At 37.2% G+C, this 15,960-nt stretch overlaps 2 protein-coding genes across 7 annotated transcripts in view; one reads left to right on the forward strand and one right to left on the reverse strand.

The window, feature by feature from the left end:
* LOC142226314 (uncharacterized) overlaps positions 1-15,960 on the reverse strand; it is a 549,856-nt gene that overhangs the window by 469,305 nt on the left and 64,591 nt on the right. For all 4 annotated transcript variants that reach the window (XM_075296241.1, XM_075296237.1, XM_075296238.1 and 1 more), the window contains exon 3: positions 245-280. The gene's annotated coding sequence lies outside the window, so the exon portion shown is untranslated. The remainder of the gene's footprint in view (positions 1-244; positions 281-15,960) is intronic.
* eys (eyes shut) overlaps positions 1-15,960 on the forward strand; it is a 513,219-nt gene that overhangs the window by 425,325 nt on the left and 71,934 nt on the right. For all 3 annotated transcript variants that reach the window (XM_075296235.1, XM_075296234.1, XM_075296236.1), the window contains exon 9: positions 15,051-15,323. In XM_075296235.1, the coding sequence (XP_075152350.1) occupies positions 15,051-15,323 (273 nt within the window). The remainder of the gene's footprint in view (positions 1-15,050; positions 15,324-15,960) is intronic.

Raw genomic sequence — 15,960 nt, forward strand, 5'->3', positions numbered from 1 at the left:
AAGGGCTCGGTTGGTGTTTGCTTCATTCACCTAATAGGCTAAGGCTAAACATGGACCCAAACTAACCCCAAAGACCATAAAATGGGCACTTATCTATAGTGGAAGATCTTAAGTAAATCACATTCTGTCTCTATGACTATTTATGTTATGTTGAATATGCCATTAAATATTTCACATATTTTGGCAATAACGAGGTTAACACAGAGAATTCGGTTACATGGAAGATTAGATTAAATTTACTTACCTAGGATGTAGTAATGATTTCGATTTCAATTAGAAGCTGAAAATAAAAGAAAAAATTTTTCAAATTAAAAAAAAATCAATATTCTGTTAAGTTCTAAGTTTGAAGCGTATTTAATTAACCGATAATTATAACAGAGTTGTTTTCGATAACGAAAATGTAAAATTTAGTTACTCAGCTTACACCTGTCACTTTAAAATCCGATTCTCACTAATGGTGTGTTTAGGTTAGGTTAGGTGGCAGCCCGATGTATCAGGCTCACTTAGACTATTCAGTCCATTGGGATACCACATTGGTGAACTTCTCTCTTATCACTGAGTGCTGCCCGATTCCATGTTAAGCTCAATGACAAGGGACCTCCTTTTTATAGCCGATTCCGAACGGCGTTCCACATTGCAGTGAAACCACTTAGAGAAGCTGTCAGTCAGAGAGAAGAAAATGTCACCAGCATTACTGAGGTGGGATGACATTTCTGAGGGTATGTTTAGCACTCGATCTAAAATACAACATTCTTGACAGCATCATGGCAACTCCCTTATATACATCTATAGTAACTATCCGCAATATTCATTGGCAACCCAGGAATATTCTATGGGAATCGAGACATTCATCTGGTAGCTGTCAAATACATAATTGAATACAAACGTGTCGCACCGGAGCGTGATAAGGCAATCCTCACATACGCATCGATAGTTTGGTGGACATCAATGGAAGTGCAACAAAGAAATTTTGCAACAAATCCAACGGACAACGGTCTTGACATAACTGGGGCTTTGAAGATCAATTCAACAAAAGCTTTGGAGCCGATACTGAACTTAAGACCTATAAAGATCAAAAATTAGCCTCCATGACTGTGTTGAGATTGAAGATTTAGGGAGAATGGACGCAAACACGAAACATGACGAACCATCAAAAGATAATAGGGGTGATGCTGGATGAAATGGCGGATGCCGCTGTTTACCTAATGTGGCCATAGCTGCCGAATGTGACATTCTGACGCCAGTAAGATACCACAGGGAAATAACTGTTGCACCGATGGATCGAAGATGGATGAGAGGGCGGGACTGGACGTATATGTGGAGGACCCAAATACCGAGATTCTCTTCCGATTACCTGAATAGAAACATGACGAACCAAAGTATAATAGGGGAGAGACTGTTGGAATGACGGATGCCGCAACAACCCATGATCGTAAAACTGTGCCATGGCTGCCGAATGTGACATTATGACGCCAGTAAGATGGTCCTGGAAGAATGGGACCCCAGAACAGATGGTAAGGGGGAAATAACTGCTGCACCGATGGGTCGAAGGTGGATGAGAGGACCCAGATACCGAGATTCTATTCCGATTACTAGACCACAGCACTATCCTGCAGGCAAACTGCGTGCCATAACCGAATGTGTTAAATAGCTCGCCCACAAAGTGTACACCTTTTCACAGATTGCCATAGAGCAATGAAGGCAATTGTTGACAATGCAGTTCGATTGTGAACCGTATTGGAATGCACAAGCATGATCAATGTATACTAATAATACGGAAGGATCACTATCATATGAGTACAGAGACATCCTGAAATAAGAGGAAAAGTAAACGTTAAATAAACTGACGATAAGAACTAGAACTTATAGCGTAGTAAACTTAGAAAACGCAAAGCCAATAGAGGAAATGCGAATCGAGTTGGATGAATGGACACGAGAGATACATAAAGCGTTGTATTGGTCCACAATGGTCGAAAGAGCGACGAAAATACTATGAAGTGACCCAAATATGGAATAGATTGGAGAACTTCTAAAAGGGAGTAGGACAGTAGTCAGGATGTTCGTGGGAATAATGACCGAACACCTGCTGTGCCGAAAGCAGCAGCAGTGGTTGGTGCATTGTAGGGCGTGTTTTGAGAATGATGAGACCTTGGAACACTACCTATGTTACTATCCTGCCTTTATTAGGCAAAGAGTTGAAGACGTGTTTCGGGACCTGGCCAAGTTGAGAAACAGGAACTGAAAGCAAATTAGAGAATTCGTTAGAGACACAGAGTTCTTGGAATAAATGAAGGATACGATGGAAAGAAGAAGATAGAGCGCACAGCTCTATCTATGTCTCAGACGACATGAGACAAGGCAACCTGAATCTTCTTTTCAACTTAACCATTTACAATTTTAAATAAACCAAAATATAAAAATATATATTCCGGAACGCTGCCTCGCGCTTAAGCCTGTTCGTCACCGAAGGGCGAGACTTCATTCCGTAAAGAGTTAATTGGTCCAGATGTACAACTTTCAACCTAAGGCTGTCGTCCTTCTAAATGCGATAGACAACATCATAGATATTCATGATATTCTTTTCGTTCAGTGATAGTTAATTACTAGAACCAATTGTCCTTCTTCTTGGAGCCTTTAGAAAACGTTGTACGGTAGTATCTAGCCTTCATCAAATTGCTGACGTTTTTTATTCTGTGGGCACACGGAGTCGTAGACTTCTCTAAAAGTATTTCGAAGCTAATTTGAATAAACCAAAATATAGAAATATATCATTCGTAACGCTGCCTCCAGCTTAAGACTGTTCGTCACCGAAGGCCGAGAATCCATTCCGTAAAGAGTCAATATTTCCAGGTGTACAACTTTCAACTGTGGCCTAAGGCTGTCGTCCTTCTAAATGCGACAGACAACATCATAGATCTTCATGATATTCTTTTCGTTCAGTGATAGTTAATTACTAGAACCAATTGTCCTTCTTCTTGGAGCCTTTAGAAATCGTTGCCCGGTAGTATCTAGCCTTCATCAAATTGCAGACGATTTTTATTCTGTGGGCGCACGGAGTCGTAGGCTTCACTAAAAGAATTTCGAAGGTGATTGCTGCTTTGTTCCATGTGGAGTTTTATTAGGTTTAACGCCACATATCAAGTCTCCTAGTAACTTTAATTTATTACGAAATAAAACCTGGGCAGGTGCTCGGTACGAAGTACATGAGTCGTCGTACCGATTTTATATGTAATGTTATAGTCCAACTTTTCTTCAAACCAAGAGATTCTCACATCTCCTTGAATATGGCGGACTGAGTAAATCTCTGAAAGCGCCCCGTAGCGGTATATTCAGTTTTTGTCGACCACGTTCACAATCGTATTTGCCTCTTGGTGTGGAATGGTAGAAACCTACGGACGTTTGCTGAAGTAGAGCATGATCCTTTGCGGTTACCGTTCTCCATAATCACTTACTGGTACAATCCGGTTGGTTCAGCAGAAGAAAATAATCGAGTAGGTTCAGCGGTAATAGGTGCTAAAAGTACCCATATGTAATAGGTACTTTTAGTTAATGTGGTATCACAATCCAAAACTTCTTCCCTGGTCGGACGGCGGCCCATAGCGATAAATCCAGTTTTTGTCGACCATGTCCACAGTCATCTTTGACTCTTAGGTTAGGTTAGGTTAGGTGGCAGCCCGATGTATCAGGCTCACTTAGACTATTCAGTCCATTGTGATACCACATTGGTGAACTTCTCTCTTATCACTGAGTGCTGCCCGATTCCATGTTAAGCTTAATGACAAGTGACCTCCTTTTTTATAGCCGAGTCCTAACGGCATTTCACATTGCAGTGAAACCACTTAGAGAAGCTTTGAAACCCTCAGAAATGTCACCAGCATTACTGAGGTGGGATAATCCGCCGCTGAAAAACTTTTTGGTGTTCGGTCGAAGCAGGAATCGAACCCACGATCCTGTGTATGCAAGGCGGGCATGCTAACCATTGCACCACGGTGGCTCCTTTGATTCTTGGAATGACATAAACATCCGGACATATGATGAAGTAGTCGATGATCCTTTGGGGTTATCGGTTTCCAAGATCACTTACTAACTGCTATTCTTTCAAATGGGGCTCCTGGTCTATACTCTTACATATGACCTCGACTTTTCCGTGTTGGATCTTTCACCTTATGTATTTCGCGCAATTGGTTTTTGGTATCATCTTTGCCTCTTGGAATGATATAAACAACCGGCCATACACCGAAAAAAAAGTTTACTATTTTTTATGAAAAATGAACTAACCCATAGTAAGAATGACCATGATTTGGCGCCAAAGATTTTTTTCGTCTAGATAAGTTCATGATTTTCTTATATATTAGTTTATGTATTGCATCGTATTTTAGTTCATTATTACTGCGCTGTGGGAAGAATGCACTTACACTCATTCAAAATATTCCTGCTATCTGGAAAAATGAACAATTTTTTGGGAAACCTGTATTAAGAAATTGGTTTGAAATAAACTGTTTGTCAGTATAATTTTCAAAAAAGTAGAGAAATTGAGGAATTAAAGGTACAACAAGCCTGTATACAACTAAGAAATTTTTCGTACAAAATAAGTAAATTTTCTATAACCACCAGTATTTTATTTCAAAAAATTATTATAATATTACAAAAAACTATGATATAATATATAAAGGATTTTATTATTATATATAAAGGAAATATTTTTATTCGTACGTTGGATGCAGTTACTTGTCGGTAGTTAGTAATTGCTTCTTCAAAAGAGTAATATTCTATGTTATTAGGACTAAACTAATTAATTTAAATTTCCTTATTTTCTATCCATATGAAAGATATATGTGGCATAAGTTGCTATATTCATTGAGTTGTTGTCCAATTTCATCGACTTTGGCTAACTTTTGTTGGGCGGATTTGTCTTATAAGCATCTGAAATTGCAAAGTTATACAAAATATAAGAAAAATATCAAATTCTATCGTACATATTGATTTTTAACTTACGGTTTTCAAGAGTATTTCCTAGAGCCAGTAAGGATGTCAGCTTAGCATTAAACAGTAAGAATATTCCAAAAATTTGCCATTACAAGGCCTGACTACCTGCAAGTGAAAATAATTATTTTTAATAAATTGAAATTTTGGTTTTATTAAAAACGGACAAAATACCGTTTATAGAAAAACTTACCACATTGAAAAATCCATCCAGTAGGTATATTATTCGAATCATATCCATGGACTAATGGGACGTTTTTGAAATTATTCTCAGAATGTATTTGAAATAAAAAATATTATAAAATTAGACATAATTTCCACTTGTCAGTATAGCATTTAGTATTTAAGGTGGATATTAAGTTCGAGTTTAGCGGCTAAAATCGCAATTTTCATGATAAGTTTTCTTTAATAATCCACTATAAAAAATAATCTTTATAATAAACTTGGTTTGGGCTATTCTCCATCAAGTTATATTTAAATTTGTATCGAAGACGTATAATTTTATACTTTTCTTAGTGATTTATTTTTAATTTTAGCGGCTAAACTCGAACTTAGTACTCATCTGTAGGAATTGCTGTAACATAAAAAATATTGATTCCAAATAAATGGTTGCATCTCCAATCTGTGATCCAGATGTAAAATAAATATAGATCATGTTGTATTACCACTCATGTTGTATATTTTTTATGTAAATCAATTAAAAATCCGCACTAATTTTAAACTATTAACAGAAATATACAGTTCCTTAATCTGTTATTTGTTTTTTTATCAATAAAAAGCGTTTTTGATTTCTCTAACATCACATCATTCACTTCTCAGTTTCTAAAATGTTTCGAAATAAATGTATTTTCATTAATAACCACCAAAACCGCACGTACAATTTTTGAAAATTAAAACCACGTGTGCACTTTATAAATGCATCAATAGAACTGAATACAGCAATAAAACTGAAAGACACAAATAGTCATAAAGGATACATACCTGCCGTAAAGAAAAACAACTCCACACACACACACGATCCCTTTCTGATCTCGCTATTGCAAGAAAACAACTCTCACCACAAAAGATACCAACAACACACAAGGAACATTCCATTGTCTCTAGAATCAAAACAACCAACAACAGCATAAATGACGCAATAACAAACACAAACAATCATACGAGATATACACAAAATGTCCAAAAAAATCCCTCACATGATGCAATGATTTCATTACTCTTTTCTCACTTCATTTTCCAGTAGCACGTTTATTGATTAGTTGGAATTCTATCTATAAGTTAAAGTAAAATATATACCAAATTTATGAAGAATATATAAAAAATGATATACACCCGTCAAGGATTATATTAACTACGTTTTATTCTACTTTATCTAAAATTTTCAATGTGAGGAAAAACACTCCAACTTATAATAAAAAGGGAAATAATCTGTAGGTAGCCATCATACGAATCGGTAATGTCGTTAAGTTAATTTTTACTACAAAAATTTTTTTCCATACAAAATTTTTTCTTAGTAAATTGTCCACATTTCGTAGTAAGATTTTTATATTGCCCATGTATTTTTATAATAGAATCAACGATGCATTAACTACTGTGTTGGAAATTTATTTAAGGAAAAATCCTTCCCATTTCGTAGTTAGTGAACTAAAAAACATTTACTGAATTTTTATAAGTTTTCCTTTAGCTAAGTTAATTTTCGTTGTGGTTACGAAAAATGAACTATATTACAGTAAATTTGTTGAACTATGTGGAAGTTAAAATGGTCCTTAAATTTACAAGATACTTTTTTTTCTGTGTATGATGAAGTAGTCGATGATCCTTTGGGGTTATCGGTTTCCAAGATCACTTACTAACTGCTATTCTTTCAAATGGGGCTCCTGGTCTATACTCTTGCATATGACCTCGACTTTTCCGTGTTGGATATTTCACCTTATGTATTTCGCGCAATTGGTTGTTGGTATCATCTTTGCCTCTTGGAATGATATAAACATCCGGCCATACGATGAAATAGTCGATGATCCTTTGGGGTTATCGGTTTCCAAGATCACTTACTAACTGCTATTCTTTCAAATGGGGCTCCTGGTCTATACTCTTACATATGACCTCGACTTTTCCGTGTTGGATCTTTCACCTTATGTATTTCGCGCAAATGGTTTTTGGTATCCAACCCAATAGAATTGTTTTTTCACTTTCTCCGCAGATTTAATTCCCAGATGAGTCTATTGGAATCTCGTGCGATCTTTGGGTTCGGCTACTTTCACCATATTCTCTTTCCTACTTAAGGTGTAGGGTCCAATGAGCCCAGTATGATTTCATAACGGTCTTTCTTCTCTGGCAAAATGATATTCCTCAACATGAGATCTTTGAGATCCAGTCCACGCCAATTTACATGTGCAACAGTCAGGCTCAAACGATTTCTTCCTGATGTTCAGATCTGGTGCAGTGCTTGACTCTATAGTTGGTCACATTGAAAAAATTTGTTCGTCTACCAAATTTTACGAATTAACTTCATTCGGCGACAGCCACCGTTGTACAATGATTAGCATACCATACTTGCATATATAGGTCAAGGGTACAATCTCAGATTTGACCCAACACCAAATAGTTTTTCAGCGTGGATCCACCGCAATGTGAAACTCCTTTTGGACTCGGCTATCAAAAGGACGACCCTTGTCATTGAGCTAAACAAAGAATCGGGAAGCACTCTGTGATAAGAGAGAAGTCAACAACCGTGGTATCACCCTTCTAAGCTTTGCAGTTTTTATACCCTCCACCATAGGATGGGGTGGAGTATATATATAAAGTATATATATTCTGGGTCGTGGTGAAATTCTGAGTCGATCTGAGCATGTCCGTCCGTCCGTCTGTTGAAATCACGCTAACTTCCGAACGAAACAAGCTATCGACTTGAAACTTGGCACAAGTAGTTGTTATTGATGTAGGTCGGATGATATTGCCAATGGGCCATATCGGTCCACTATTAGGTATAGCCCCCATATAAACGTATCACCAAATTTGGCTTGCACCCAGAGAAGGAATATGATCACCTCAAATATGTTTTAAGAGCAAAATTTATTTTTGGGTGGTGACCATGTAACATGGTTTTCGTAACCATGTTTTTTTTTTCTCGGAAAGCATGTATCAGATTTCGGCAAGCAGGTTATATTTGACGAGAAAATAACGTTTTAGTGACAAACATGTTACATGGTCACCATACAAAAATAACATTTTGCTCTTGAAACATGTTTGAGGTGATCACATTCCTTCTCTGCGTGTGCGGGGACTCTAAGAGAAGCAAATTTCATCCGATCCGGCTGAAATGTGGTACTGGTGTTGGTATATGGTCTCTAACAACCACGCAAAAATTGGTCCACATCGGTCCATAATTATATATAGCCCCCATATAAACCGATCCCCAAATTTGGCTAGCGGAGCCTCAAAGAGAAGCAAATTTCATCCGATCTTGCTGAAATTTGGTACATGGTGTTGGTATATGGTCTCTAAAAACCATGCAAAAATTGGTCCACATCGGTCCATAATTATATATAGCCCCCATATAAACCGATCCCCAGATTTGGTTTGCGGAGCCTCAAAGAGAAGCAAATTTCATCCGATCCGCCTGAAATTTGGTAGATGATGCTGCTATATGGTCTTTATCAATCATGCAAAAATTGGTCCACATCGGTCCATAATTATATATAGCCCCCCCTATAAACCGATCCCCAGATTTGGCTTGTGGAGCCTCAAAGAGAAGCAAATTTCATCCGATCCGCCTGAAATTTGGTACATGATGTTGGTATATGGTCTCTAACAACCATGCAAAAATTGGTCCACATCGGTTCATAATGATTTAATATATACCACATATGGACTTACATACAATTTAGAAGACGGTGTTAGGAGGTTTTAAGATACCTTGCCATCGTTGTCGCAACATAAGTAATTCGATTGTGGATGGCAGTGTTTAGAAGAAGTTTCTACGCAATCCATGGTGGAAGGTACATAAGCTTCGGCCTGGCCGAACTTACGGCCGTATATACTTGTTTTCCCCTAAATCGACCATACTACCCCGATTAGGGATTTCTTATTAGAAACCCCAACTAAAAACCTTATATAAACTTTAACCTACATTCATGAATGATCTCGAAGTGTAAATCCATGCATCTTATGAGTGGACATGTGTTTGTGTGTCTATGTCTATGTCCGGTCCTAGGTATATCTAAAATTTAACAACACAACAGAAGATACCACAAGCACTCCATCAGGATATTGGACATTTCAGCTTAAACCATACATCCATCCATCCGTTCTTTTAGTCATATATTCTATGCCATCCATTCATCTCTCACTTTGTGGATAACAAAGTATTGTTGGTCAACCATAAGGATGATTTTCTATAGGTTTTTGTTGACAAAACTTTGCAAATGCGGCAATGGTGATGGAAGATGGAGAGATGGTTGTGGTGATGGTGGTGGAGGCAAGAGTGTTTTGCGTTTTAGTTTTGGGATTTTGACACTTAATGTATCCTGGCTTTCTTTAGATTCACATACATCCACAGTAAGAAATACACACACACACACACACACACACACACATACACAAGAATCAAATGAGATAAATGTGTTGGCTAACACAGACTTATAAACGCAGGCAATATAGTCCTTAAATGACACCAGCTAAGAGTGTAAATGTTTCGCATTAATGCGTCTATGTGTGGGGATGTGCCTGTGTGTTTTTCATACACATATGAGTGTTTTGGTCATATGTGAGATAAGAAGGATAGCTCTTAATATGTTTGCACGAATAGCTGGTTGTTTGTGTGTGTTCGCAACCATTGAAACGTGTGTATGCATGTGTAAGTGAGTTTAGTTATTTATTGCCCTATTATTTGTGGGTAAAGGGGATAATATTCTTTGCATCCGAAAGGGTTATTTGTTATACATGGCGAAGAGGTTTTCAGGAATAACGAGAAAATGTAAAGGGGCCTCTACGTAAATATACCTATACTAGCCAAACATCAAATTTTAGAATCAGTTTAGATTTGTTCGAATTGGCTTCCGACAATGCCGAGACAAGCTGCACAAAAGTGACTCTGCTGTACTATGGCCCATTCCCAGGCGCAAAAGTCCAACGGATTGAGATCCGAAGATTTTGGTGGTCACTGTGTGGTAGAAATGAAGCGAGGAACCTCATTTTTAAGCCATTCATTGTTGACGCGTGTTGAGTGCGATGATGTTGAGTCCTGTTGCAATATCCATAGTAGTGGCCGAAATCTTTGTCTGCCCAGGACTTCAATAACGTCTTTAGGATATTTTTGGAACTTCATTAGTCCAAACTAGTTTTTCACTATGCGTTGCACCCATGCTCGCGATACGTTCGGCTTACGAGCAAGTTTTCTACCAATACGGCGTGGATTACGATCAAATCTGCTTCACTTTGCGGATCATTTCTGGTATTGTTATACCCTCCACCATAGGATGGGGGTAAATAATAAATAATGCTCTAAGACCCCATAAAGTATATATTCTGGGTCGTGGCGAAATTCTGAGTCGATCTAAGCATGTCCGTCCGTCTGTTGAAATCACGCTAACTTCCGAACGAAACAAGCTATCGACTTGAAACTTGGCACAATTAGTTGTTATTGATGTAGGTCGGACTTTTTTGCGGTCCACTTTTCCGTATAGCCCCCATATATAAACGAACCTTCAGATTTTGCTTGCGGAGCCTCTAAGAGAAGCTTATTTCATCCGATCCGGCTGAAATTTGGTACATGGTGTTGGCATACGGTCTCCAACAACCATGCAAAAATTGATCCACATCGGTCCACAATTATATATAACCCCCATACAAACCGATCCCCCGATTTGGCTTGCGGATCCTCAAAGAAAAGCAAATTTCATCCGATCCGGCTGAAATTTGGTGCATGATGTTGGTATATGGTCTCTGACCACCATGCAAAAATTGATCCACATCGGTTCATAATTATATATAGCCCCATATAAACCGTTCCCCAGGTTTGGATTGGGGAGGCCCAAAGAGAAACAAATTTAATCCGATCCGGTTGAAATTTGGAACATGGTGTTAGTATATGCAAAAATTTGTCCGCATCGGTCCATAATTATATAGCCCCCATATAAACCGTTCTCCAGATTTGACCTCCGGAGCCTCTTGGAGGAGCAAAATTCATTCGATCCGGTTCAAATATGCAACGTGGTGTTAGTATATGGTCCACATAGATTCATAATTATATATAGCCCCATATAAACCGGTCCCCAGATTTGGCTTGCGGAGCCTCTAAGAGAAGCAAATTTCATCCGATACGGTTAAAATTTGGAACATGGCAGTGTTTAGGAGAAGTTTCTACGCAATCCATGGTGGAGTGTACATAAGCTTCGGCCTGGCCGAACTTACGTCCGTATATACTTGTTTTTCGTCTACTTTTTGGACGCGATATGACACTGACACGGTAAAGAGCAGAGAATGAAGCCGACCAATTTTCATCGGCGGAGGTTGATACAAAATTTTTTCCTCCGATGGCGACGGCTAAGCCGAAATAAATTTGTTCATTCAGCGGCGGACAATTATCCATTAAAAATCAATTTGAAGTTATTCGAATGGTAATGAGATTGGCTATATAACCAATCTTGCAATCAAATTGACATTTCGTTCAAAATTTCTAAGCTAAGTTTTTGCGAAATTATTATAGCAACTTCAAAATGATTGATTGTGGGTGGGTGGAGATCCAACATTTTAGAAAAATATGGCAATTATAAATACATTTTTCTGATTTAAATCGATATTGGCGGCAAAATTTTAGTCGAAATGAGTCGACATATTCGGCTGCGGAGTCGACATATTCGGTTGCGGCGTCGACTGGCAAAAAATGGCCTGTAGCGACTAAAATCGGCAACGCGACTCAGCGGCTTCATTCTCAAGAAACGTGCAACTAGATACACAAAATTAATTTACAAGATAGCCACCTGTAGAAAACCACAGGTGGCTATCTTGTCAAATATTAAGCAATCACATTATCACGCTTCGAATTCCATCATGAATAACTATATTTCTGAATGGAATAGATCAAAATGTCTTTGGAAGTTTATAAACCATAAAATGAATTGCTACTACAATAAAAATATGTCAGCTGCCGACGAGCTATTTAGAAATATCACCAACGTGAATATGAATGTGTTGTATCCAACATACATGTCAGTCACCACGGAAATCGTGGACGTCACCCGGCAAATGCGCTTCGAAGAAGGCGACCACTGTCACATCGGCCGGAAAGAAGATTGCTGAGATTCTAAAGATGTCATCACTATGGACTACCTAGAGATCACAAGGCTACACTATGCCGCATTATTAAGACGAATCGAGATCTGTCTCGATTAAACAGAGCGAAAAACAGAAACACAGAGCGAAGAAAAAACGTCATCTTTCTACATGAGATTGCACAAGATCTCATTCTTTGGTAGGATCAAATTGTCCCAAATCCGCTGTGTTCACTTGATTTGAAACCGTGGCATCCCAGCAAAAAAATTGGAAGTTGTTCCACAAACATTTCTTTTAAAGCGCATCTCGGAATAACCCATCAAGTTTTTTTTACTTCCGATGCAGTCCTTTTGGATAGTCCACAAACATTTCTTTTAAAGTGCATCCTGGAATCCCCCATCAAGTTTTTTCCACTTCCGATGAAGTCTTTTTGGACTAGTCCACAAACATTTCTTTTAAAGCGCATCCCGGGAATAGAAAATTAATAAAAACAAACAAAACTGCATCCCCGCTGGTATTTGAACCTGTGCCGTTTGATTTTTTCACTTCCATGGAAGTTCTTTTGAGAAGGTTTTGCAAGTTACGATAATTTTTAATTTTTTGTTTTGTTGATTTTTAATGGAAAAAATATATTTATACAAAAATATATGCCGAAAAAAAAATAAAATAAAAACGATGTATAACATAAAAAAAATATTTTTTTAAATATTTAATAAAAAAATTTTCGCTGGTGAGATTTGAACCAGCGTTCTTTATTTTTTCATTCATAATAATAAAGAACATCTCAGGAAGTAGTTAGAATGTCATGGCGTGGTGCCATATTAGGTCCATGTCACAAACATTTGAATAAGTTCAACCCCCGGTGGAAGCAAAGAAGTTTTTCAATTTGTAAAAATTTGATAGAAGAAAATAAAAGTGTAGCAAAAAATACTGATAATATAATAATAAAATGTGATATTGGAAAAAAATTGTTTTTTAGTTTTTTTTTTTAATTTCTTCATCCAAATGAACTTCCAAGGCACAGCTTCTAAAGCAATGCAAATGATCCAAAAATGGAGTACTTCCGCCCTATGACAACCTAGCAAAAAAAAATTGGAAGTTCTTCTCAAGGCACAACTTTAAAAGAACTTCCAAAAATGCACTCCCAAAGATGTTCTTTATTTTAACTGCACAGGAAGTTCATTTTAGTAAATTTTTTTATAACTCGCTTATTTCATATTTTTAATGGGAAATTTATTTTTTGTGTGTTTCAAATACGTTAAAAACAGATTAAGAATTAATAAAATGGAACAAATTATATAAATTTAGCCGAAAAAATGGTAAATGCGAATTTTTGAAAATATTTTATGACAAACGTTCCATAAAAGCGTTATAATGCATTAAAAATCATAAAAAAATGTAAAAATTATTTATTTGTCCAAATATCACAAAATTTCTTAATTCACATCCAAAACACTGAATTCACCTCACACCTTAAGAAGTGATGCAAACTCAGTGCAGCGGCTGTTGAAATGGTGGACATCCGTCCTATGACAAGCCCATGTTAAATTCATCACTTCTGCGTCAATTTGGCACAACTTCCGGATACAAAAAGAACATTTTCACTAATTTTTTGACGACGCTTTTTTTTTTGCTGGGAAGCTCATGTAAAATTCAGTGGAGATGATCAAGTTTGCAGTTCTTCCGGATCAGAAATTGGGGAACTCTTTTTTTTGCTGGGATCTCATTTTGTTTCCAAACTTAAGGAGGCAATTTTTGGATACAAATAGCAAACGTATAAAGAGACCATCTTCGTAGGAAGACATATTTTGCAGGCTTCGTGGAAACATAGTTTTCAGGAGCATTAAAAAAGTGTATCGAAATAAAACGGGGCAATATTGAAATAAAAATTGTCTCATTTACGTACCAAATTTCAGATCGGTTGAAATATGCTCCTCCTAGAGGATCCGGCTTGGATAAAATTTGCTTAAAGGGGTCGGTTTATATAATGGGGATATACCTAAAAGTGGTCCGATATAAACAATTTGCAATATCGTCCGACCTACATCAATATTGTAGAGCTTGATTTCAACAGGCCGACGGACGGACGGACATCGCTATATCGACTCAGAATTTCACTATGACCCAGATTATTTATACTTTATAGGGTGTAAGATAAATATTTCAATGTGTTACACGCGGAATGACAAAATTAATATACACCCCATACTATTGTGTAGCATATAAAGACATCATAAATCGCCTAAGCTGAATAGAGTCTTCTTATAAATTCGTCTTCTGATTGGACTTTATAGCTTCTACTTCTACTTTCAAATAACGTATTCTAAAGAAGCTCCCCGAAGGCCTCGTTAAATACAGCTCAGTGTTTGAATGTATGATCTTAATGTAAATTCGTATATTATGTGTGAGTGTCTTGAACAACTTAACAACTTAAATGTGCTAATATGGCCTAAAGGGTTGCATAGTCTATTGGTCATTTGGTCGGTTTATTTGCTTGGATGTTTTGATGAAAGCATGGTCAGTTTGTTAAGTCACATACCAATGATAGGGTTCGGTGAATGCTTAGCATGTGTTAATCTTCGAAACTCACCCTACATGGCCTCTCTGTTCATCATCCCAAAACAAATGGTATTTTCTTTATGGATCTTATGTTCGTTAGCCTCCGTCAAGCGTAAAGTTTGTCCTTCTTTTTCTGGAATTTTTAACAAATTTAAATATTTCGTTCTACTTGAGTTCAGTTTTAACACATTTTCCCTTTTTCTTTTTTCTTTTTTTTTGCTCTCTTCTCATTTTAGATTGGATTTCAGTCGCAACTATACCCATTGTAATGCTTCACTATTGGTCAATGACACCTTGGCCATGTCAGGGGATCAACCAACATGGCTGAAATTGTTACCAGCTCGCATGCATACGCCTGAAACTATTTTGAATACATGGCTGCATTTGGGTGGTGCTCCTCAGGCTCCTATTGGTCTTATAATTGAATTGCCACCATCGCAAAGTGGTACTGGATTTACTGGATGCTTGCATTCGCTTAGAATCAACGAAGATTCAAGAGAGATATTTGGGTAAGTACAAAAACGAGCGATACCATAGAGGATGAATATAAACAAGGACATCTTGTGATATTAAAATTTAGTAACGGGTCAATTGAAATTGTCTATGGTCAGACACATAGATAGTGTTACTGGATGTAAAAGCATATGCTTTTTTATATTCTCAACCAGTGTTGCCATTGTACCGCTAGCCAATATGGCATTTGTTTCAAGCGGTGATTATTTTGTACCAATTTTTTTGTTGTGCCCCAAATACCAAAATTTTACATTTTTGTGACACTTTTTGATATAGTGTAACATTTGTAATTTATTTTAATATTGTAATATTTTTTAAACATTTAGCACTCAAATCCCGTTAAGATTGAGGAAATGATCGGTGTTTTTGCACATTACACGTGTGCCACATAAAAGTATGCAAAGAAAGGTTAGTGGGAATCAAAACTGAAAAAAGGCGCTTCTCATTTGGGTGGTGCCACTTTTTTAAAACGAATGTTCCACCCTTTGGGACGAGTGACACTTTTTGTGCCACTTTTTAGAAATTCTCAATGGTAATGGCGATGATAATTTTGTTCCGCTCATTTGCCACTAATTGGGATGCTCATTCAATATTTGTTCCACCTTTTTTGTCATGCCGTAGGTATTGCCAGTA

Source organism: Haematobia irritans, chromosome 2, assembly GCF_050003625.1.
Source record: "Haematobia irritans isolate KBUSLIRL chromosome 2, ASM5000362v1, whole genome shotgun sequence".
Lineage (NCBI taxonomy): Eukaryota > Metazoa > Arthropoda > Insecta > Diptera > Muscidae > Haematobia > Haematobia irritans.